The sequence below is a fragment of the Mixophyes fleayi genome, chromosome 8 (genome assembly GCF_038048845.1).
Source record: "Mixophyes fleayi isolate aMixFle1 chromosome 8, aMixFle1.hap1, whole genome shotgun sequence".
Classification (NCBI taxonomy): domain Eukaryota; kingdom Metazoa; phylum Chordata; class Amphibia; order Anura; family Limnodynastidae; genus Mixophyes; species Mixophyes fleayi.
In genome coordinates, this window is record NC_134409.1 from 131294911 (window position 1) to 131319748 (window position 24838).

The following is a 24838-nucleotide window of genomic DNA, read 5'->3' on the forward strand; positions in this document are numbered from 1 at the left end:
CCCCTATTGTCTGTAGATAATAATTGTCTAATAAAACAGAGTACAATTATTTGGAAATTGTATAATAAAACATTTTAGGGTTATTAAATTATAAAAAAATTAAGTTTCTTGTCTTAACATTTATACAACTTAAAAACAGTGCTTTTGACACTTTGGGCTAGATTTACTAAGCTGCGGGTTTGAAAAAGTGGGGATGTTGCCTATAGCAACCAATCAGATTCTAGCTTTCATTTATTTAGTACCTTCTACAAAATGACAGCTAGAATTTGATTGGTTGCTATAGGCAACATCCCCACTTTTTCAAACCCGCAGCTTAGTAAATCTAGCCCTTTGTAGTCTGTGGTCAAATTACTGATTTATCACAATATCTCCATTTAAAAAAGAAAATAATCTATCGGGGGGGGGGATTCCATTCCCCCCCAGAATAGAGCCGCGATAAACGTACTACCGTTAATACGGTAATTTTAACCCTGTTTTCTGCTCGCGGCTCAGATCAAAATGACGGCGTTGAAATTACCGTACTAACGGTAATTATGCTCACTATTACCGTAATATCGGTAATAGTGCGTAGGCCGCATTACTTTCGTCAGTAACGCGGCCAATTAAATTCCCCCCAATAAGTTTTAGCTCCCAAAGTGCAAATTTTTGAGAATATTCATTCCATTTCAAGCATCTAATTTGGGCTATTGATGTCGTGATGTGATATATAAAGTCACATTTTGTGACCTATTAAATTGCTGACGTTTCAAAATCACACAGCGCACCCGAGAAATTCTATTACGATGTAAATGTCTGAGCCAAGTCCCGCCCACTCTGAGCGAGGATACCATCGCCACCAGCCAATCAATAAAGGCGAAGCTTGTACAATTCATATAATTAGTTACTTAACAATTAGTATTTTTTTTTTTAAATGGTACAAATATATCAGTTTTATTATTATTTTAATTTTTTTTAGCAGCTAGGAATGTAAAATAATTACTAATTATTTAACCCTCTAAGAGATCGACAGCTCACTATTAACTTAGTCGCTGTTTAAAGCAAACACTTGTATCATTTTTCTTCCCTCTCTGGAGTAAGATATATCTAAAGATAGTTACTGATTTCCTGCCCAAAACCACAATTGCCGTTGAAAGTTAAAAAAAAAAAAAAATGAAAAAAAAAAAACTACAAACAGAAACCATACAGCATTGCCATGTATGAAACTGTTCGAGTAAGGAGGCGTTATATAGTAGCCTTGGGGATACAGGAAGGGGTTGAGTCAGACCTTTGATTGTGGTTAGATTTGTGAGCAACCATTCTGCAGTGTTAACAGTCCTGGGGGTTAGACGTACTATCCAACTATCTGCTAACCCACCAGCCACTTGGAAAAAAATAATTAAACATGTGTCTTAAATTGTAATTAGTTGTTCTTCCATTTCCTGTAAAAATAAACATATCCAGTTCGATTGCAGGAGGAAAATTCCCATTAACGACTGTTTATTAGCATTTCATTGAGGTGCAAAATCTGCACCGAACCACAGCAACCAATCAGCAGGTAGCTTTTAACTGTTTAGTGCAATCGGTGCAATGGAAACCAGCTGTCTGATTCGTACTGGCCAGTGGTCAGGAACACTGATGAGCTCTGCTGGGGGGGATAGAGTGGGTGCAACTCTCAATAGGAACTGTCCTCCTTGAACACTTTGAGATATCATCATCATCTATTTATATTGCGCCACTAATTCCGCAGCGCTGTACAGAGAACTCACTCACATCAGTCCCTGTCCCATTGGAGCTTACACTGTAAATCCCCTAACATACACAGACCGAGAGATACTAAGGGCAATTTAATAGCAGCCAATTAACCTACTAGTATGTTTTTGGAGATATCCTGGCCAATGACTGGAATCCTGATTAGTCAAACCTTAGATAATATAAGACAGAGTTTTTCATGCTTGAGATTATATATATATATATATATATATATATATATATATATATATATATATATATATATATCTATATATCTCACTGTTACTTTTGTACCTAAGAAAAATGATATGGGGGCATTTAATTTAAATGGAGGAATCTGAAACGGTTTTTATAAATGTCTTTAATCGATGCCTTTTTCAGATGATTTTCTAAAGCAATATTGCATATTCTATATAAAAGTGATCTTATATTGTGCCATTAACTAAACCAACCCAATTTTTAATCATTAGCACACGATTAATCAGTTTACGCCAAGCAGTGTGAATGTTCCCTCTGCCCTCCACACCATTGAATTAGAAGGACAGGGGTGTGCTGGTGCCAATACAGAACGGGTTTAGTTGGCCTTGTATCGGTTGTAGGTTAGGACGCCTGTAATATGGTAGCAATGTGCTCCGCCATTATATTTACAAAATAAAGTCTCTCTGCATAATAAAATGTCTTCTCGGTAGTTATATAATGGTTGGAGATCCGCATTAAATAAGTGGTAAAACTATTAGCTGGAGTTTTGTCATTCAACTTTAATTATTTAAAATGTACTTTTATTGTTAACGTTCTTTTGTGGGTGACCAAACATCACATAGTACAAGACTGAATAACGTACAGCGCAAATATAGCAAGAAAGACGAAATACACAAAGAGTTGGGATCAACCGGCAAGAAGTTAAGTAGTCGTCATTTCACCGACCAACCGAATAGCCTGGATATATTTGTCATAGTCAGAGGGGTCCTATCAAATGAGGACGGAGACTTACGTTGTCTGGCGCAAACTTCTCGGCCTCTGCAAACACCGCCATCTTGACCAGAGGAGCCATCGGCTTCTCTACAAAACAAGACACACTTGCTCAACAGTAGGTGGGTGCAGAGCCGGACCACCCACAAGGCAACCGATGCTTCCGCCTAGGGCCAGGATTATCCTTACCACATACCTGCTGCGTTACTGTTTACATTACTCCCTCCTTCTGGGAATTATCCAATATACGAGGGCAGCACGGTGGCTCAGTGGTTAGCACTTCTGCCTTACAGCACTGGGGTCATGAGTTCAATTCCCGACCATGGCCTTATCTGTGTGCAGTTTGTATATTCTCCCTGTGTTTGCGTGGGTTTCCTCCGGGTGCTCCGGTTTCCTCCCACACTCCAAAAACATACTAGTGGTTAATTGGCTACTAACAAATTGACCCTAGTCTGTTTGTCTGTCTGTCTGTGTGTGTATGTTAGGGAATTTGGACTGTAAGCTCCAAAGGGCAGGGACTGATGTGAGTGAGTTCTCTGTACAGCGCTGCGGAATTAGTGACGCTATATAAATAAATGATGATGATGATGGACTGCTCCCATCCCATGCCAACTACAACCACTGCTCTCCTCTTCACACATCGGGTGATACCCGTCCCCTCTCACTCACTGGTGTCCCCGGCACCGCTCCTTCCCCTACTCCAACCTCGTAAATGCTCAAGAATCTCACGCCTATCGCTGGAGTGACTAAGTTTGGACAGGATTGGCCCAACCCATTATCCCAACTAGGGGTCCATGTATCACAATCTGCCTCTGGACGGGTTACATAAAACAGCCGACAGAAGATAATCTGCATTGTGGTTTAGCGCCTTTATGATAAGTTACAATAATTGTATTTTATTTTTCTAGAAGTTACCCCGGTAGCACCAAGATTCCAGAGCTCATAGGAATTGATCTCCACCGTTATTTTACAGTATCTGGAACCCAAAAGGAAGCAGATTCTGGATTGTGCAAATTAACAGTGATGAGACTCAGAACGTGGTGATATAATCTGTCTCTTGACTCCTCCAGCTGGGATATGTCTGAGAGACAATGCCCTGGAATGACACGATCACTCCCGTTGAGCCCAGACATAGACTCGCCATCGGGAATATCGTGTCGCTCCAAAGCTCTCTCCTCCACTCCAGTGAAGACGATTAACAGACCTTCCGGGGCGTAAAATCTCCGTTACAGGGTGCACTGTGCGGAAATCTCTGTCTTCAGTCAATCAGATCATCAACATCACTATTTAAAATTTAAGTAGAAATGTTTTATATATCTTAAAAGTGTACCTGTAACCAACACAACCTGGGGGCAGCCATTCCATGGGCTGAACCAATATTCAAGAAAATGCAGGCAATTAATTTACAAGGTACTAGCGATATCACTGAGGCATGAGGCAGAGAGTGCCTCAAGCCTCAGTGATGTTGCTGGTTTATAATCAGTTGATATTCTAAATCCTCATGAACATTGGTTAAGCCCTCAAAATCGCTCACTCCTCTGATAGGACAGGCTCTTAAGATTTGAATAACTATTTTTCCTCATGAAAATGTGTCATGTGGTGAAACTAGTTCAACATTTCTGCTATTAGAAGAGAATAACCACTGACATACAGACCGACTGTAAATGACTTGTCCTTGCTCTCCCGCTCCCGATAACTGACCTTGCTCTCCCGATAACTGACCTTGCTCTCCCGCTCCCGATAACTGACCTTGCTCTCCAGCTCCCGATAACTGACCTTGCTCTCCCGCTCCCGATAACTGACCTTGCTCTCCCGCTCCCGATAACTGACCTTGCTCTCCAGCTCCCGATAACTGACCTTGCTCTCCCGCTGCCCATAACTGACCTTGCTCTCCCGCTCATGATAACTGACCTTGCTCTCCCGCTCATGATAACTGACCTTGCTCTCCCGCTCCCGATAACTGACCTTGCTCTTCGACTCCCGATAACTGACCTTGCTCTCCCGCTCATGATAACTGACCTTGCTCTCCAGCTCATGATAACTGACCTTGCTCTCCAGCTCATGATAACTGACCTTGCTCTCCAGCTCATGATAACTGACCTTGCTCTCCAGCTCATGATAACTGACCTTGCTCTCCCGCTCATGATAACTGACCTTGCTCTCCCGCTCCCGATAACTGACCTTGCTCTCCAGCTCCCGATAACTGACCTTGCTCTCCCGCTCCCGATAACTGACCTTGCTCTCCCGCTCCCGATAACTGACCTTGCTCTCCAGCTCCCGATAACTGACCTTGCTCTCCCGCTGCCCATAACTGACCTTGCTCTACCGCTCATGATAACTGACCTTGCTCTCCCGCTCCCGATAACTGACCTTGCTCTTCGACTCCCGATAACTGACCTTGCTCTCCCGCTCATGATAACTGACCTTGCTCTCCCGCTCCCGATAACTGACCTTGCTCTCCCGCTCCCGATAACTGACCTTGCTCTCCCGCTCATGATAACTGACCTTGCTCTCCAGCTCATGATAACTGACCTTGCTCTCCCGCTCATGATAACTGACCTTGCTCTCCCGCTCATGATAACTGACCTTGCTATCCTGTTGCTGTAAACAGTCAGAAGTTGGTCTGGCGTGAGTATAAATTCTCAGATCATCTCTTGGCTGTGCGCAGCATCCAGGGAGGGCCACAAATATATATTCTGACATTTGTAATACAGTTCTTAATACAGGTTTGTGCTTTATCAATTAAAGGTAGTGAAAATGCAAACAAAAATAAAATACATAGCAGATCTCAAACAAATATATACAGTTTTTACTGATAACTGAGCCAGAAGGTGGAACTGTTTATTTGCTCTAAATTTTATTTTGACAACTGACAAAATGATGTTATGCAGAGAAGTGATTCTGAAGAATAATATATGCCTTTAGATTGTACTAAATATGTGTAAAAAATAAAGAGAATATAAACTTATCTCATGGTATTTCCAATTTTTATTACATTTTAAAAGAAGCGATCACATTTCAGGGAAGGGAGAAAGATAAAACTTTAGGATTCAGGAGAGGGGTTGTTCTGCATTTATTAAGTAAAGTTAAAAGGGCAATACAAAAATATATACAGTTATGGGAAAAAAACAAAGATATAAAAGTAATTAAAAGCTATTGTGTGCAGCATTTAGGTCATAATGTCATACACAGAGATGATTACTGAACTTCTCTTCCAGTCACTATAGGGAGCACTGCAACACAGGGTAACAAGGAGAGAAATGTAAAACACACTAAGCTCCACCTCTTGCAGTCACTGTAAGGAGCACTACTGCACAAGGTAATGAGAAATGTAAAACACACAAAGATGATCGCTAAGCTCCTCTTCCTACAGTCACTGTAAGGAGCACTGTCACACAAGGTCATGAGAATAGAAATGGAAAGTAAAACACAGAAATGATCACTGAGCTTCTCCTCTTCCAGTAACTATAAGGAGCACTGGTACCACAGGAACGAGGAGAGGAATGTAAAACATACAAAAGATGATCACTAAGCTCCTCCTCCTACAGTCACTGTAAGGAGCACTGCTACACAATCACTGCTACAATATGAATGAGGAATCCACCTTTCCCTACACTCACTGCGAAGAACGCTGCTAAACATGGATTGTGTTTTAGTATATTTCAGCCCTCGTGCTCCCAAGTCCAGAACACAGAAACTCCCAATAATTCTGAATAAAAGATCTCATAACATATTCCAAGCTTGAACATAATAGTAAAAACTATGATTAATTATTTGTATCTAATTTTTCCTACTCCTAATGTACATATTTAACAGTTTTGGCAAATCGCTTAGTGTCGCCCACTAGTGGTAGCACGCAGTATACTCTGAGAACAATAAGCTGCTAAAAGGGAGAATTAATAGTGTATCGTCTTGAGTCATTTTGCACAGGAAGCGGTCACAAAAGTCATAATAATGTCATTACAAGCAACTAGGAAGTAATAGACACAAAGCCAGGAGAGATGTAACTATAGATTGATTTGCATTAAGTATACAGACTAAACTATTTTAATTATATAGAATAGACAACTGGAACATTATATCAATGTTCTAATATAAATACTGGATTTAGTGTTGGAGGGGGAGGATAATTTTAGTTACCTGTTACATTGTACAACTAGTAGTGAGTGGTACATATCTCCAGACCAACCCCACAAATTGGATCTATACCCAGTTGCGAGTTAGGCCTGATTGGGCAGGAGCTACGAAATCTGTAGCTCCCTAAACAACAGAGACAATACCCAACAATGAGAAGCATCTCCAGCAATCTTCTGTACCTCCCAGCAACACCATGTAACATCTAAGGTTCCCAGTATGAAATTACATGTAAAGGGAAATAAATACTCACAAGTTTGACACAAAACATATTGGGCCTAAATCATTAAGGAAAGTAAGGCAAAAAAATTAGTAGATTTTCTCCTGGACAAAACCATGTTACAATGCAAGGGGTGCAAATTAGTTTATTATTTTGCACATAAGATAAATACTGACTGTTTTTTCATGTACATAAATACATGATAGTTTTATTTTTACACTGATATTTAAAGTTGATCTAGGACATGCCCTACCCATCTACGGTCCCGATGTTTTAAATTTACCTACCCCTCCAATGCAACATGGTTTTGCCCAAGTGCAAAGTTACTTTTTTTTTTTTTGCTTTACTTTCCTTAATGAATCAGGCCCAGTAACTCAATTACAGCCAAGGTTCAAGATCAGGGACAAATATGTTAAACATATTATATTTTAGATACCCACCACTGCATGTATGCATTCTGAACACACACACACACACACACACAAATGTATAATAACTTACATACAATTTTTTGCTGTATGCGAGTTGAAGAATCACTTTTTAGTTTTCTGCCATTAACATGCAAACATTGACTAGGCATTTATATAGTAGATATATTTATATATATATCTATATATATATATATCTATATATATCTATCTATCTATCTGAGCCCTCTAATAACTGGCATATCAAACGGAGTCCCTCTATGTAATTTGTATTGAGAGATATCCAAGGGGTGTAGAATGCATTTTTAGGGGGGCTTCCCTGTTTTCTGAAGGGGGGGCACAGCATTTTCCTCCTGCAATGACCTGCATTTTACAGTCAGGAGGTGATGGTGTCAGACCATATTTTTTTTCACACTTCTGGATATTGATTGTCGGAAAATTGAGACAATACCAGTTCTGTCACTGCTACACAGCCCCAAATCACACAAACCTGACACTATCACGCCATTTTCTGACCAGCCACGCCCACTTTCTGGTAAAGCCCACTTACTTCCCATAAGCTCTGCCCCTTTCAAGGTCTGCAAATCGGGCCAGGAGGTATGTCTCTTGCACCCAAAAGTGTCACACGTAATAACAGTCCCCATGTCTCCTCACTCATGGTTCATTTAATACATGTATGAAGCTAAACAGAGCAATATTAGGAGATATAATGTAAAGTTGAAATAAATGAGCAAAACAAACTTTAGGACAAACTCTCATCTGTAAATGACCTTTAGGGACAGAGTTACTAAAACGTCTAAAAAGGAAAAGTGGAGATGTTGCCCATAGCAACCAATCAGATTTAAGCTATCATGTTCTAGAATGTAGTAGATAAATGACAGCTAGAATCTGATTGGTTGCTATAGGCAACACCTTCACTTTTTCATTTTAGAAGCTTTAGTAAATCTATCCCATGGTATATAATGGATATAAGAAAAATGTATCCATTATAACATTCTATAGGATAGATTTTCAGTTCTGAATAACTTTCAAACTTATATATGTTTATATATATATATATATATATATATATATATATATATATATATATATATATATATATATATATATGTTTCTTTACTAATTTGGCCTCAGTGCAAGTTGCGCCTTAAGATATGGAAATTCCTGAGTTTTTGTTTTACAGAATGTCATATATACAAAAGGAGATTATGTATATTGGTGTCTGATTTTACGGGACACCACAAGAATTTTCGGGCCTGGATACAGATTTGAAAAACCTGATACTAAAAGTAAGATCAAATAAGATCTAATTTCAACCAGAAAAAAAATGTCCAATTTCTCATCAATGTATAAATAATTTCTAAAATCTGTGTAAGAGGCCACAAATATTCCAGTGTATACCGTAAATGCATTTGTCATATATATATATATATTTATACATGCAAGACAGTCAGAAGAGTAGAAAATGAATGAGGAGAAAATGAATGAGGTAAGACTTTTAGTGATAATTACATTAGAATTGTCTAAATGTTTTGCATTGTATGTTTAATTATATCATTCTTAAATAACTGTATAACTCAATGTTGTACGCTACAGAGTATTAACATAAGCGATCAGTATTATGAAAGTCATGTTACTGAACAGTAATTATTTATCTTTTCTGCCTCGCGTTTGTTGAACAAATAATAACAGTTTATCATTGTCACACAAAGAGTCACCAGGTCTTAAAAGCAAATTAATACAATTATGTGAATACAATTTAATGTATGACACTAAAGCCGGGTGCACACTGCAGTCTTTTCAGCCAATCAAATAATAAACAACCGTTCGGCCCAATATCACATTAGTGTGTACGCTGCAACGATTATCGTTCCAAAGCTCATCGTATCTTTTCATTTGATTTTCAAACTTGACTAAAAATCTCGTTCAGCGATGGAACAATGTTCTTCCAATCCTGCAGTGTGTCTGCACTCAGGACCGGCAGTGTCCATAGATCTCTATGCAGTGTGCAGAGTCACCATCCTTTCAGCCGATAGTTATGACAGATGAAGAGCACAGATCTGATGGTAAATCTTGTAAAACGTGTTTAGTGTGTACACAGGAATCAGCTGCTGATCGGGACTTTTTTTTTTTCTTAAATTGTCAAGAAAATTTTGTATAGTGTGTACCCAGCCTAACCTGCATAGCAAAAGTAAATAAAATGAACTACAGGCGTTTTTTTTCCTTTGAACTTTGGTGCAGTAAGATCGCGTTAGTGACCATGGTAAATACCAGGGAATGATGGCAGACCCCACTGAATCTCTGATTATTTTGGGCATCAACTATGCAGGAGGAAGTTGTCCTGACGTGACAACGGTAGATAATATGAGCATTGCATAGGCAAAACGAGGGGAGGTTTCCTAGTGCCTGGAAACCCCCCTCCAAGCCTGGGACACTGTATAATTGAGGTGGCTGGACCCTTCCCCCGCTTCACACGGCTCTACTTCAAAAGGAAGCGCTGCGTGCACCTAACAGTAGTGCACACAGCATTGCCCATGTATATTATGGGGATAGGAAGAGTTGGAGAGCAACCAAGCGCTGTCTAAAATTATAGCTACGCTCCCATGCATGCTGGTCACGCCCACGGGTGGCGTGGTGTGGTACGCCCCCCTCTACAAATCCTGCGTTTGCCCCTGCATGGCCAGTTGTATCGTATGTGCCAATAACGAATATGTTATCAGTCAGGCTGGTTTATAGGAATCAGTAACAAAGCTGTAGTGTTTTAGGTGAAACCAGCTGAACATGAAAACAAACCTATATATAAAAATACAGAGCACTATGAAAGGCAGAAGAATAGAATATCTGTGGTCCCATACATCAGTAACGACATAGGTCCTTGGGATAGCAACTGGAGGAGGAGGATGGGTTAATGTTAAAAAAAAATCCAAATTTAACAATGCTGTAATTCTGCACATCAAAACTAATTACACAAGATACTTACCTACTCTCCCGGACATTCCGGGAGACTCCAGAGTAGTCTCCCCTCCCGTATCCAGCTTCAATTTCCATTGAAGTGGGCAGGGTGGGGGTCTTCCTGACGCAAACCGCGTAATCTCACCCCCCCGCACTTGTCCCTTGGACCAAAAACAGGCTAGTATACTGGATGAAAGAAAGAATCTTATCCAGCTGCCAAAATGTCCCCTCTCCCTGTTGCGAACTAGTAGAAGGGGAGATTCAAATTGCAGCAAGTCTGTTTATAACTCAGCCTTGACTGTCCAAAGTCACAGTTCTGTCCAATCAGCACCTGTTTTAGAAACTGACAGAGCACGGTATAGGTTTATTAATGTGGATCTATCACCTACATTGAGACACTTCCTGACCAATATTCATGAGCCCCGACCAATATTCATGATATACTGGTTCCTTGTAAAATAATAGGTTACATATCGGCTAGTTTGGGGGCTAATATTAGCTAAAAAGAAAATATTATCTTTTAATTAAAAGCAAATTAAAATGTACTTTTCACAGGAAACAAACATTTATGGACTGTTGCTAAGGTTTGGGGACTGGTTTGAAGACAGCTGTAGAGAGCACAGAACTAGTCTAGTATACTGTGTTCAAGGAGCAAAAATGATGCTTAGCGGGTCTTCCACACAGCTGTTACAGCGAAGGCCTTTAATTAAGAATTGTGCCGACTGAGTGCATGCTAATTACAGCCAGTAATTATATGTGCTAAACATTGTGCAGTTCTTTAGCATATGGCATGAGCTAAAAGGATAAAGGAAACTAGAAAGGGTCAAATAATTGGTAAAAAAAATAAAATAAAAATATTTAGCAGAAGAAAGGTTTGAAAGAGACAAAAGAGGTGGAAAGGTATATTTTAATTTGCATACAGAGAAACACACCTACAATTAAACAACTGATTTTTTTTTTTTTTTGTGCACAGCAGTGGTAACTTAATATCTGTTATATTCAGATATTAAGGGCCAATACATTTGGGAAGGCTTGTCCCCATGTCACCTCACTGGTCTGCACGGAACTAGGCCAACAACTTATAGTAAATCAGAAATTATTTACTCTTATGTATCTATATATACTTATTAACAAAATGCACCAAGCTGAAATAAATGCATTTAGTGGCCCTATCTGTGTGTGGCTGAAAGGGGTTGCAAATACAATTATGCATGACATAGTTGCCTACTGATTTTCAGGGACAGTTCCAAGTTTTAAAGATTTGCCCCTGAAAATGAACCTAATTCCCAGTACTGAACAACTGCACAATACAATTAATTGTTTTCTATATCAAGCGAAAATGGCTGTTTAACTTTTCGGAGCTGGTCTCTGTTCTAGCCTATGGTTAAAGGACTTGTGACTCCTCCCTGGCAGGCTGGATGCCCCTCCCACCTCAGACCGATCTGTCTCTGCGCATGCGCAGAACTACGGCCGCACATGCGCAGTAAATACACTGCTTCGGAATGTGGAATTTCTTTCTATTGCTGTTGTGATAAGCAAGCGGTGAAAGAATTGTGAGCCCCCATACAGTCATTGCCAGAACAGCCTCTTATCAGAGGCGTTGTCCCATCATGACGTTTTTTGCAATAAATAAGAGAAAAATGTTGAGAAGGGATAATTAACGGGGCAAAATTTTCTTTATTGATAAATAGGCTCCCAGGTCTTTGAAATAGTCCTCTAACACAATAGAATTTATAAGTACATTTTGATCATGTTGAATAAACATGACAAATACTGATGTCATAATTACTTCAGATGTGATTTCTGTAACGAGTTTACCAACAACTGAAAGTCCTGATGACGATTCATGTGTACAAACCTACACGATTTACCTTCAGATCTGTGATCTTCATCTCTCATAACCATCTGCTGAAAAGACTGTGACTCTGTACACACTACAGATATCATCATTTATTTATATAGCGCCAACATATTCCGTAGCGCTTTACAATTGGGGACAAACACAGTAAACTAATAAACAAACTGGGTAAAACAGACAAAGAGGTGAGAAGGCCCTGCTCGCAAGCTTACAATCTATGGGACAATGGGAGTTTGATACATGAGGTGAAGTCTGCAGTCTGGCCGGACCTAAATTCAAAATGTAAAGGTGAAAGCAACTCATAAGCTAAATGATCTTGTCACACAACAATGTTGGTCAGGGGGTAGTTGTCTTGTGTGAAATTGTATAACGGGTGGTAATAGGGTAATGAAGTGAGGTTAAAAGGGTGGTTGAGGACTATTATAAGCTTGCCCGAAGAGGTGGATTTTTAGAGAACGCTTGAAAGTTTGTAGACCAGAGGAGAGTCTTATTGTGCGAGGGAGAGAATTTCATAGAGTGGGTGCAGCTTGAAAAAAGTCCTGTGACCTGGAATGGGAGGATGTAATGAGGGTGAATGAGAGACACAGATCTAGTGCAGAACGGAGTTGCCGAGTTGGGATATATTTTCAGACAAGAGAGGAGATGTATGTTGGTGCAGTTTTGTTGATGGCCTTGTAGGTTAGTAAAAGTATTTTCTATTGGATTCGGTAGAAAACAGGCAACCAGTGTAGAGACATACAGAGTGATTCAACAGAGGACTAACGATTTGCAAGGAAAATCTTGCTGCAGCGTGCAAAATAGATTGATGGGGTTTGAGTCTGTTTTGGGTAAGACCAGTAAGGAGGGAATTGCAATAGTCAATGCAGGAGATGATAAATGGTCATGTAATCTGCACGATAATTGCATCAGTATGTACTCAGCTTAAGAATGGTATGGATTATTATTAGTGGGGAAAATACCACAAATTCTTTTATTGAAAGACTAGAACAAAATGCATGCCAGCCCTCTCCCCAATTAACAAAACGAGAACATGGGGGTATTCTCCAAATGATGGATATCCAAAAATATATATGTCAAAAGTGGGGCTAATATACACTTTACTATCCACTGATTTCTCCATTTGTCATGTATAAATATTGATTTAATTGTATTAACAATGACACATTCTGTAAGTAAATGAATCCACATTTTGATGGTTACACGGAATCCATCAGTTTATTTATATAGGTTTTAGTTTATGTTCTTTCATTGGCAATTTTGCAACAACAGCCATTTTGCCAGAAATGTCCTTAAAAACATTATACTACTGATGAAATTCACGTTTTTTGGTTTCTAATCTACTCATGAGAACTTGATGCTTCAAATTTTGCATTTATTTTTCTCTCCCTTAGATCCCTTATCTAATTCTACAACTTGAGTATACTTCCTTTTTGCTGACAAACTATACATTTAACAGGCAGCTCTTCCTTATTGGCGGAGTTGATTTTGGCTTGCAGCATAAAAATGAACTGATGACTCCACCAACAATGCTGCCTGTAGAATGCATTTAAACAACTATGAATATCTGTTACTATAACTGAAGGACAACACATAGCTATAGGGATCTAGAAAAATATATATATAGATACTTCACCCTGATGCTATATTGGTAGCTTACTTTTTAAACTACTATAATGCCTGATGAATCTGCTTCCATTTATGGTTACACAGATATATACATACTATAGTTTGTGATGTCAAGTCAGGTTGACAGTTATTATGGAAGAAGGGCTTGTCTGCAGAACTGAAGTAGAAATATTTGTTCCTGTAAATCATGGACTGTGGGATTTTAGAGTGTATGATGTCAGCATGCAATAAATACACATATAAAACCAATGCTACTGTGCAAATAATGAAACAAGATCTGTCTGCTGGACATTATTATACCTATTTTACAATAGAGACTGACTGTGGCTTTCCTTAAAGCAGGATATACTGGGACCAGCAGTTCCAAACTACAGACACGCCTATCTCTGGCATACAGAATAAATAAAAGCACTGCAGTATAGCCAATATTTAATAAAAAAAAAAAAACTAAGGAAATACAGTTTAGGACAAAGCCCTTAAAATTATTTGCAATTAGACAATTGCCAAATATGCATTACAGTGCCATTGTAATAATGCTTTCAGTGCAGCCAGAATACATATTTCTGCCCAGTTGTACCAATATGACTGAACTATGGTATATATTACATACATGACCGTGTAAAATCACCCGTGGATAACTTGATAACACAATTTGAACTTCAAACTTTACCACAATCAACATGGCTTCCATAGCGTCTCAGTGTGACGTCACATCCTGTGGTGCTACAGTCTTTTTCTTCCGCAAGAAAAGCGGTGGCAACAGGAAAGGTCCCCTTTCATACATTCCGCCATGGAGGCCGAGCGCGGCGGAGCCGGGCCCGTTTGGGTGTCCGAAACCCTGCGGGTCCTGGGTACAGCACTGACGGGCTCCAGTGCGCCCCCTACCGCCTGGTTCAAAGAAAGCAGCCAGAAGAATCTGAGGAGCAGAGACTTCTTGGTACCCAGAGGAGCGCTGAAGAAAAGCTTCCCGGACGGAGAGGTGCAGCATGGCAGGGGGATAATCTAAGTGTTCAAGCATGTAACATGCAACCTGTGGCATGCCAGCAGCCATGGGACTACAAGTCCCAGCATGCACATGGAAGCCAATAGCATGCTGGGAATTATAGTCCCACAGCTGCTTGAAAACCACAGGTTAAGCCTAGCTGAAAAGTAATGTTTTATTTATCTTTTGTAAATGTTCTTATTGTTTATTATTATTATTATTATTATTATTATTATTATTATTATTATTATTATTATTATCATTTCTGTAAATGCTTTCATTGAACTATAGGCACTTAAATGAATGCAGCTTTCATTGTAACATATATAGACACATTGGGGTATATTTGCTAACCAGCGGGTTTAAAAAAGTGGAGATGTTGTCTATAGCACCAATCAGATTTTAGTTATCATTTATTTAGTGCATTCTACAAAATGACAGCTAGATTCTGATTGGTTGCTATAGGCAACATCTTCACTTTTTCAAACCCACGGTTTAGTAAATATACACCTTTGTCTTCACTATTTCTAAACTGGTTGGTAGAGCATATTGGTGTGATACATAGGATTAACATTTATAAGGTCGACAACATAATATAGATCGGGTTGGAAAGACGACAGTTATGACATTGACATTATTATTAGGTCGACAATTCAAATGTAGACACTATTATTAGGTAGACAATAATATCCCTAATCCTAACCCTAGCACTAACCCTATCCCTAAAGCTGGGTACACACTACACAGTTTTCATCCAATAATCGGCTCAATCAGCCGACATACGACCGCTCGTTCAAAAGTCGGGTCAGTGTGTGCAGTGACACGATGGTCGAAAGTCTGCCCAAATGGACGATTGTCGCCTCATTTGGTTGGTCGTACCGTTAAATATTTTCGTTCCAATCTCGTTTCCGCTGTGTAGTGTGTATAAGTTTCCGATCGATCCACAACAGTGAGTACGAAATTACAGTCATTGTTCACAACAACATGGCTGTAAAAAGTCGCTAAAGGGACGTCCGCTCTTCCCTTTATCGTCCTAAACAAGGCTAGTGTGTATGCAGTCCATGGACCGAGCGATCGGAACATCGATCGCATGTAAAATCGCTCTGCATAAAAAGTTGGTTGAAATTTCTGTAGTGTGTACCCAGCTTTAGTCTAGCCCTATCCCTAACACTAATATTATCCATATCCCTAACACTAATATTATCCATATCCCTAACACTAATATTATCCATATCCCTAACACTAATATTATCCATATCCCTAACACTAATATTATCCATATCCTTAACACTAATATTATCTATATCCCTAACACTAGCCCTGTATATTTTGGATGCAACATATCCTCTTCAGTTGACCTATTATCTAGACCCAGTGTGAAGCAGCCATACTGTGGTCTGAACCAATATACATGAGAGTGCAACCTATTGTTCACTCAGTGCCTCACTGAGGCATGAGGCACTATTTTGTCTCGAGTGTTGCATGTTATGCTGATCATAGTACCGTAGTTTTATTTTGAACAAAATGATGTTGTTTTTCTTCCAGACTCCTGAAGAACTCCTACAAAAACTGACGTCCTTAAATGTCCCCGGGGTCCCCCCTATCAGGACATGCCAGCGGTCTGCGACCGGGCTCGTCATCCAGTTGGACAGACCTGCCGTTTTCCATCGCGTCCTCAAAGACTTTACCCCATATCTGAAACCCGCTCCCTCCATATCGGACAGCGGACAGAGAGTTGTTATCCTGAATTGCACTCCCCTGCACAGCTGCCAGAGGCTGGAGACCTTTAAACTCAGCCACTTGAGAGCCGTGTTGATAGCGGATCACCTGGCCGAGGTGCTCCGGTCGAGAGGGTCAGCACAATTCTCTATTGATCTGTTTCACTTATCTGAATCACCTCTGTACATGGTGATTGCAGCCATTTTATGGGCTGAACCAATATCCAGCCTATTAGTGACACCTCAGATGATGTCATTGGTTCCTAGTGAGTTGATAGGCCTCATACTTAATGCAGCCCACAAAATGGCTGCTTCCGTGGAGACGACATATACACTTTAAGAGCAGTGTTCTATGTCTTACAATATCAGCAAAGTTTGCCCTCATTTAATGTATATTTTTAGATAAAATTGAAATGAGAACTTCTGCCGCTTGATGGCAATCACTGATCTGATATATATTTGTCAGTTGTGCCTAATATTCAGGGGCAGTTCCGGGTTTTAAAGAAATTCTGCTGAAAATGTTGCTCCCATTTTTCGTTATGGACCAACTGTACAGTAACTTTCCTATTGTTTACAAATCTTACCATATATTCGTATGTTTTATTCTCTAGACTTTAGAAGTTAGCAAGAAAAGTTAAAATCTGTTAAATGGCATTAAGTAAACATGGCATGATTGGGGTAGTGCGCCAAAGTTCACCAAGTATCACGTGTTGCCTGTTGGTTGGGACATCTAAGCAGTGTTCCTGGGAAATATTTTAAAAGTTTATATGCTGCTATTGTCATTTCTATATTTTATTCCCTAATTTCCCCTTCAACTAGTTTTCTTTTTATTTTAGAGAACAGGTACATCTGGTCCCGGCGGTGCGTAATAAGGAGGTTGAGGTATTTCTGTCCCAGCTGGGAGTCTCCTGGCCTTGTTCTACTGAAGCCCCAATTCTAGAGGAGTCTGTGACAAGTTTTAAAGACTACTTGAAGGAGAAAATTCACAGCAACAACATCCGTCTGAACCCCGGACAACCTGTAGATGAATCTTCCCAGCGCGTCCTCTTCAGCGTGCCCCTGAAATCTATCGCGGAGGAGCAAAAGTTGTGTCTGCAAGGCTATGACCCGAATCTGGATGTCTTCCTGGGTAAACCATTAATTTCTCCATGTTCTCCATGTTAATGCAATCTCTCTGTGACCGCTCACGGTATAAATGCCGCAGGTGCGACTGGGCTTTAATCGCGCGCTGAGGTATAAATGGCGCTCTTAGAAAGGTACTGCCGCCCAGAGTTTTGTGACATACCGCCCCTTAACACCCTAAGCTCCTGGACAGGCGACCAGGAGCCCATTAACATGGATCCAGTCACGTTATCGCCCGAGTCACAGCGATCACAGTGAAAGTTTGTTTACAGAAACAAAGCGACCAGTGTGCCCTCCTACCCCTTCTGCCCTCACAGCCGAGCGAGAGAGGCGCGCCCTAGTTCTTACACTATGCAGCGTTCACAAACGTCATTATTTTTTATATAATTATCTTGTTCCCATAGATGCAAGGATCACCTCATACCAGCAATTTATCCAGGCCCCTAAGATGTAAATCCAGCGTGAAATAAATGTATATTAACCTGGTGATGTATGTTTATGTAAAATACCTCACAACCAACTGTGTTCTTAATGCAGTGAATGAGGAAGATCTGGCGCATGTAGCGAGGCTGCAGAGATCTGTGAGGGAGAGTGCGGTAGGTACGACAATGTGATTCTTGTGGTATAAATGCTGTCATTATCATAAATTACATTGCCCTGCACAAAGGTGCTGGTTTATGTGCATCTGTTATCCCAGAAATGGTATAGTATATATTCTGTCGCTCATTGACTACATACGGGAGGCAGCCATTTAGTGGACTGGTCCAGAATAAAAAATAAAAAATATCCATTCACTAGGAACCAGTGACATCACTGAGAGTGCAGCCTATTCATTCACTAGGAACCAGTGACATCACTGAGTAGAGTGCAGCCTATCCAGTCACTAGGAACCAGTGACATCACTGAGAATGCAGCCTATCCATTCACTAGGAACCAGTGACATCACTGAGAGTGCAGCCTATCCAGTCACTAGGAACCAGTGACATCACTGAGAGTGCAGCCTATCCAGTGACTAGAAACCAGTGACATCACTGAGTAGAGTGCAGCCTATCCATTCACTAGAAACCAGTGACATCACTGAGAGTGCAGCCTATCCAGTGACTAGAAACCAGTGACATCACTGAGAGTGCAGCTTATCGGGTCACTAGGAACCAGTGACATCACTGAGAATGCAGCTTATCCACTCACTAGGAACCAGTGACATCACTGAGAGTGCAGCCTATCCAGTCACTAGAAACCAGTGACATCACTGAGAGTGCAGCTTATCGGGTCACTAGGAACCAGTGACATCACTGAGAATGCAGCTTATCCACTCACTAGGAACCAGTGACATCACTGAGAATGCAGCCTATCCAGTCACTAGAAACCAGTGACATCACTGAGAATGCAGCCTATCTAGTCACTAGGAACCAGTGACATCACTGAGAATGCAGCCTATCCAGTCACTAGGAACCAGTGACATCACAGAGAATGCAGCCTATCCATTCACTAGGAACCAGTGACATCACTGAGAATGCAGCCTATCCAGTCACTAGGAACCAGTGACATCACTGAGAGTGCAGCCTATCCAGTCACTAGGAACCAGTGACATCACTGAGAATGCAGCCTATCCAGTCACTAGGAACCAGTGACATCACTGAAATACTGGCTCCCAGTGAACTGATTTTCTAATATTGGCTCAGCCCATAACATGACTGACCTCCAGTGTGTTGGTCACCATTGAACAGCCTATGCAGTATTTCTGGCCTAAAAGGGGATTGCGGAACCCCACACCCATGTTCTCCTGTGGTTTTATACCTGTATTATTACAACACGTTATCGGCTATCTATCTTTATGACTAGGAAATATCTTCTCTATATGTAAATATTTGTTCCCCTCTGTGTCTAGAAGACGGCGACACCCTGCGTCGTTCTCCATGTTGTCAGCTGCGAGGAAGAGTTCCACCAGCAGAAGCTGGACCTTCTCTGGAGATTGCTGGACCCCGGGGCCACACTCATCACTCAGGTACTCATATTCTACAGCAGTGATAGCTACAATCTGATTGGTTGCTGGGCAACGCCTCCACTTTTCCTTTTTAGGTTCGATAAATCTACCCCTTTTTTACCCCACCTTAATGATAGCAATGCAGCATAACCATTTCCCGCTTATTATTGTAGGTTACACAAAAATGTGAAGAGATAAATATAATGATAATAGATTTGCTTCATGGCGCAAAAGGTCAAGCTTGGATTTTTGCTTTCATGCTGTTAATATAAAGGAGATCTGCATCTTCATGGTTGGGGCCCCGCAGTTAGAGAGATACTGACCTTCGCTAGGGCCCCATCTCCCACCATCCCCTGGGCTCAGATATGAATGGCTCTGATTGGGTTGTCAGAAGCTGGTTGGATGAGCCTCAGCTAATGGGAATGGGGGCTTAGGACCCTCATGGTCCCACAATGAGGTGAGATGGGGCGGCTTTAGATCATTTTTAATCTGAAAAGTCCTAAATATGGCAAAACATTCTTAGTGTAAATTTACTGTAAACTACCTACTATAATAATATAGTGTTTTCTATAATCTGACATTTTTTTCTGTGTTTAATCGTTGTGCTCCCCCCAAAACCAAGTCTGTATTATATATATATATATATATATATATATAGTTCCTGTATATAATCAGAAGTTCATCTATTTGACATTGTATTTGCATTCACTGTACAAGTTATTGTTCTCTTTTATCAACCAGTTTCAGACCTCTGCCCTTTAATAAACATTGAAGACAGGAAGTGTGTTGCGTTTGGGAATAAAATCTCCCCCCGTGATGACAAATTCAGATCAAACATCTTCAATTCTGACAATCTCCTCGAGCTTTTACATAGATATTTGTTATCGTTATTAATATTTATTTTATGTACGATGATTTGTGCAGTTTTGGAGCTTTAATGTAATATAGAACGTGCTTTCTTGGCTATTATCTTGCAGAAGTTTCTGATCTGTGGACCAGTGAAAGTTCTCGGTTCCCCCGCACCCGTCAGCGGCCCTCAGTATTTTCAGTAAGTGCTTTCCGTCAGCGGCGAGATGTATAGTCCCCAAAACTATCCCAAATCTCCATCACCATGTCCCACTTTTCTGCAGTAATTATTAGTAATTAAATGACCTCTAAGCCTGAGATACAAGTTTCCTCAAATAAAGAGCATTTTTTCCTATCAGAATTACTGACTATTGGAAGGAACCATTCTTAGCTTTTTGACCTATCAGATCCCATTAGGACATCACGGTGTGGGAGGAGCTTCAGCTGTCAGTATTGGGGTGTAACGCAATCTCAGGGTCACACTAAACAGTGTATTTGACCTTTTATTGGTTCCTATCTGAAAATTCTAATTTTGGGGTTTAGTGATAATTTGTTAGATTTAGTTGTCCCTTTAGATACATATGCTGAGGGGCTTTAATGAATTTGTGTGATTTGGGCGTTATTGCCGATTGTTGGATGAAGACATTGGTGTGTTTACCAGCGTGAGGTATCTAGAAAATAAATCGTTGGTGTTTTTTCTCTTCTGCAGTCTCCGGAAATCTCAGATGCGGGAAGCTTCAGTCATGAAGTACGGAGACAGCGTACAAGGTTACCGATAACGTCTTTTTCTCTGTAATGTACAATAATCCACCGTTCTGAGTCAGTACCAGGCAACACAGGGGAATCATGTTTTGTGGTCCTATAAAATATATATATTGTATGGTACAGACTTTTATTTCTTAAAGGGGAACTCGAGCTCCAGAGAATTCTGTTCTCCAGTCATATTAGAATGCACTAAATTCACTGAAACAGGGACATCAATGAGGGACAATGTCTGAACATTTAATTATTCTATATCCAGGTGCCAGCTGGGATGAAATCATAAACTCTCTAACCTCCGCTGCAATCAAGTTTGAGTTAATGGCGACACCTCATCGCACCCAGGTAAAATACATTAACGAGTCCAATGTTCCTTCACTTTGCCAGTGTTTGGGTTACAGAAGTTCAGGTGGGAAAGGCTGAGAGCAACAGAACAAAAATATTTTAAGAATCCTCCAACAGAATGTTAATAAACGACTGACTGAACGTTAATAAAACGTTTTTCCTTTTTCAGGTGACGCTGAACACGGAGGACACGAACATCACAACAAAAGGAACAAAGAGTGGAGCGTTTGTGATGTACAACTGCGCTCGTCTGGCCACCATGTTTGACAGCTATAACTGCGCTGTTTGCCAAGGTACAAAGTCCTGTTGGGTTACATGCAGACACGAGCCGGTCCGGTCAGCAGTGATTGCTTAGGGTCATGTGACCAGCATTCCTCTTGTTTCAGGTTTGTATCCCGACTTCCCACCTCCTGGAGATATCGACTATTCCGGCCTCAGTGAGGAGGTGAGAACACCTTGGCATTATCGCTACCACTGATCTTTAATATAAACACCAGCCGACATTAACAATGACCCCCCACTAGGTGTGTTCTCAAATATTATGTCCTGCAGACACGGACATCCTCCCAAAACCACAGTAACATTTTTGGTGGTATTACTTAGTCACCACCTATGTAATATTGTAGTATTTTGTCTCTGAACCTCTATGAGAATAAAATAGTCTGAGATTTTCAAAACATCCAGTGTCGTCCCATCCAACACCTAGATTTTAATTGTGATTTATCAAACGTTCTGAAAAGGAAAAGTGAAGGTGTTGCCCGTAGCAACCAATTATATTCTAGCTATCATTTATCTAGTACATTCTAGAACATGATAGGTAGAATCTGACTAGTTGCTATGGGCAACACCTCCACTTTTCCTTTATAGACGGTTTCCTACATCTTTTGTAAGAGAGTGATTGGACCTCACTTGTTTTCTATATATTTAGTTTTCCTTTGTGCGAGCAGAGGCTGCCAGTAACAGTACTCGTTATTATACACAGCACGTTACATTATTAGCATCCTCCAGTGCATTATTATTCTCCAGCCATTCCGATATTGAGATCCCCTCTGGAGCTTCGCAGGGACCCGTAGATAAGAAGCAGAAGAGACGGATCGTGTTTAGTTTTGGATTGTGGCCCGTTGGGTTCTGCTCAGAGCCAGCTGACGGCTTCTGTTTCATCACACAGGGAGAATGGCTTCTTCTCTTTAATTATATCATGATGCTCCCAGAGGTCCTCAGCCAGTCGGCACAGATTTCCCTGACATCCCCCGGGATTCGGGTAACGGCTAACACGGAGGTGGTAAGAGGTCTGGTGGGACAGAGCTGTTCTACACAGCCCTGCACTAGCTTAACGTATGTTAGACTGGCAGCCCGGGCACAGCGAATTACATGGTATCAGTTGCCAAAATATATATATTTTTTTTTGCTTTTTAGCTCCTTTATATTTTTATGACAGCACTGTTTTAGCTGGACTATTAGGAACAATTTAAATTCCCAAATCAAGCCCTCGTTTGTGGGGGACCGATTTAAATAGAGGCCACAATAATCTAGAGGAGGGACCCCACAATTCACGTATGGGGGATTACTTTTTAAAATTTGGTCCCAAAAGGTGGAATTGTCCTTTAACCTCTATGCTAATATTGGTTCTTAGAGCAACCATGTCCACTACCAGCTTTAGAGAGACATCAGTGGTTTGCTGAGGTGCGTTTGACGGTGGCCTGAGCGTCATTCTCCATCTCTTGCTTGTTCGCAGACTGAGAGTTATATAGTGGAAGGAGCAGGGTCCTCCAGCAGCACAGAGTATATCAGGAGATGAGTGATGTGTTAGTGAGGTCAGGTCTGCATGTAACAGGGGCAGTGTCATGATGTGAGGAGGGGAATGGAGGCAGCAAGAAGCCACAGGCTGAGAGTTATATAGTGGAAGGAGAAGGGTCCTCCAGCAGCACAGAGTATATCAGGAGATGAGTGATGTGTTAGTGAGGACAGGGCTGCATGTGACAGGGGCAGTGATATGATGTGAGGAGGGGAATGGAGGCAGCAGGAAGCCACAGACTGAGAGTTATATAGTGGAAGGAGAAGGGTCCTCCAGCAGCACAGAGTATATCAGGAGATGAGTGATGTGTTAGTGAGGACAGGGCTGCATATGACAAGGGCTGTGACACGATGTGAGAAGGGGAGTAGGGAATGAAAGACTGAAAGTTATATAGTGTAAGGAGCAGGGTCCTCCAGCAGCACATATTAGTGATATGATGCTCTTGTGACAATGATGTGGTAAGATTGTGGGATCATACATTGACAGTCATACATCTAACTTGCTTTGTTCTAGGTATGTAAATTCCTTGTCAACCTCAGCATGGACTTCAGCTGCTATTATAACCGAGTGCACATTCTAGGGGTAAGTTGCACTAGATAATTACAGTAGAGCAAAACATCTTTCCCCTTCCTGAGCTTACGTCTTCATGACACAATTCCCCCTCAGGAGCCGTTACCTCATCTCTATGGTCAGATGTTTGCGCGTCTGCAGCTGATGAAAGCTGTCAGGAACGTCCTGCATTCCGCACTGCGCACTCTGCACATCCTGCCGCTGACTCAGATATAGCACCGTCCTGGAGGGTAACGTGTCTCGGGGCCTCAGTAGATGGACTGTGGAACTTAAAAAGCAATAAACCAATATTAGGACTAAGTGACAGAAATTCCAATATTTTGGATATCAGACAGTTGTGAAACATTTGAATGAATATTCTCATTCACCCGTGTGTATAATTATGGTCCAGCTGAGTGTATGCTATTGTAATAGGCGATTTATGGCTAAAAAACAAGGTGGCTGTATTGTAATACATTGGGATTACTGACAGGAAGTCTGCTGTGTGTACAGAAATATCTTCCCCTCTGCCTCTAACAACTTCCTCCAGTTCTCGTATGCTCATGAAACTTTTGACATATACATTTGTGAATGTTGTGAATAATTATTTTATATGGAAGAACTTATATTATAGGTTCATTGGTCCTTTAACCTGTCCGTAAAAAGAATTTTACAACAGATATTAATAAACATTTTTTATAACTATTAAAGAGAACTTGGTGACATTTTTAAACTAACACTCATGTTATTTATTTCCTATGGCAATTATTTGTATTTTAGCCAAAGATTTGCCTTAATGAAATGTTCCACACAGAGGACAAGA

General features: G+C 40.7%; 2 protein-coding genes across 3 annotated transcripts in view; one reads left to right on the forward strand and one right to left on the reverse strand.

Moving 5' to 3' along the window:
• The window catches only part of NDUFAF3 (NADH:ubiquinone oxidoreductase complex assembly factor 3), a 44299-nt gene extending 29565 nt beyond the window's left edge, over positions 1-14734 (reverse strand). Inside the window, exon 1 of the mRNA XM_075183580.1 lies at positions 14586-14734. The gene's annotated coding sequence lies outside the window, so the exon portion shown is untranslated. The remainder of the gene's footprint in view (positions 1-14585) is intronic.
• DALRD3 (DALR anticodon binding domain containing 3) lies at positions 14672-24730 on the forward strand. Of its 2 annotated transcripts, none has more exons than XM_075183577.1 (13): positions 14672-14894; positions 16443-16750; positions 17452-17744; positions 18275-18333; positions 19626-19742; positions 20699-20769; positions 21277-21335; positions 21589-21671; positions 21841-21964; positions 22058-22116; positions 22840-22953; positions 23980-24048; positions 24133-24730. In XM_075183577.1, exons 1-13 carry the CDS (start codon positions 14706-14708, stop codon positions 24250-24252), a joined length of 1665 nt encoding a protein of 554 aa, XP_075039678.1. In that variant the 5' UTR covers positions 14672-14705; the 3' UTR covers positions 24253-24730. The 2 variants fall into 2 exon arrangements, with proteins under 2 accessions (XP_075039678.1, XP_075039679.1); XM_075183578.1 differs by having other exon boundaries at positions 19629-19742.
• The last annotated feature ends 108 nt before the right edge of the window (positions 24731-24838 follow it).

Excerpts from the sequence above, each read along its gene's own strand:
- DALRD3 (XM_075183577.1), top strand. The coding sequence starts at position 14,706 with ATGGAGGCCGAGCGCGGCGGAGCCGGGCCCGTTTGGGTGTCCGAAACC. Across the intron at positions 14,895-16,442 it reads AAAGCTTCCCGGACGGAGAG|ACTCCTGAAGAACTCCTACA; the intron begins GTGCAGCATGGC and ends TTTTTCTTCCAG. Across the intron at positions 17,745-18,274 it reads GAATCTGGATGTCTTCCTGG|TGAATGAGGAAGATCTGGCG; the intron begins GTAAACCATTAA and ends TTCTTAATGCAG.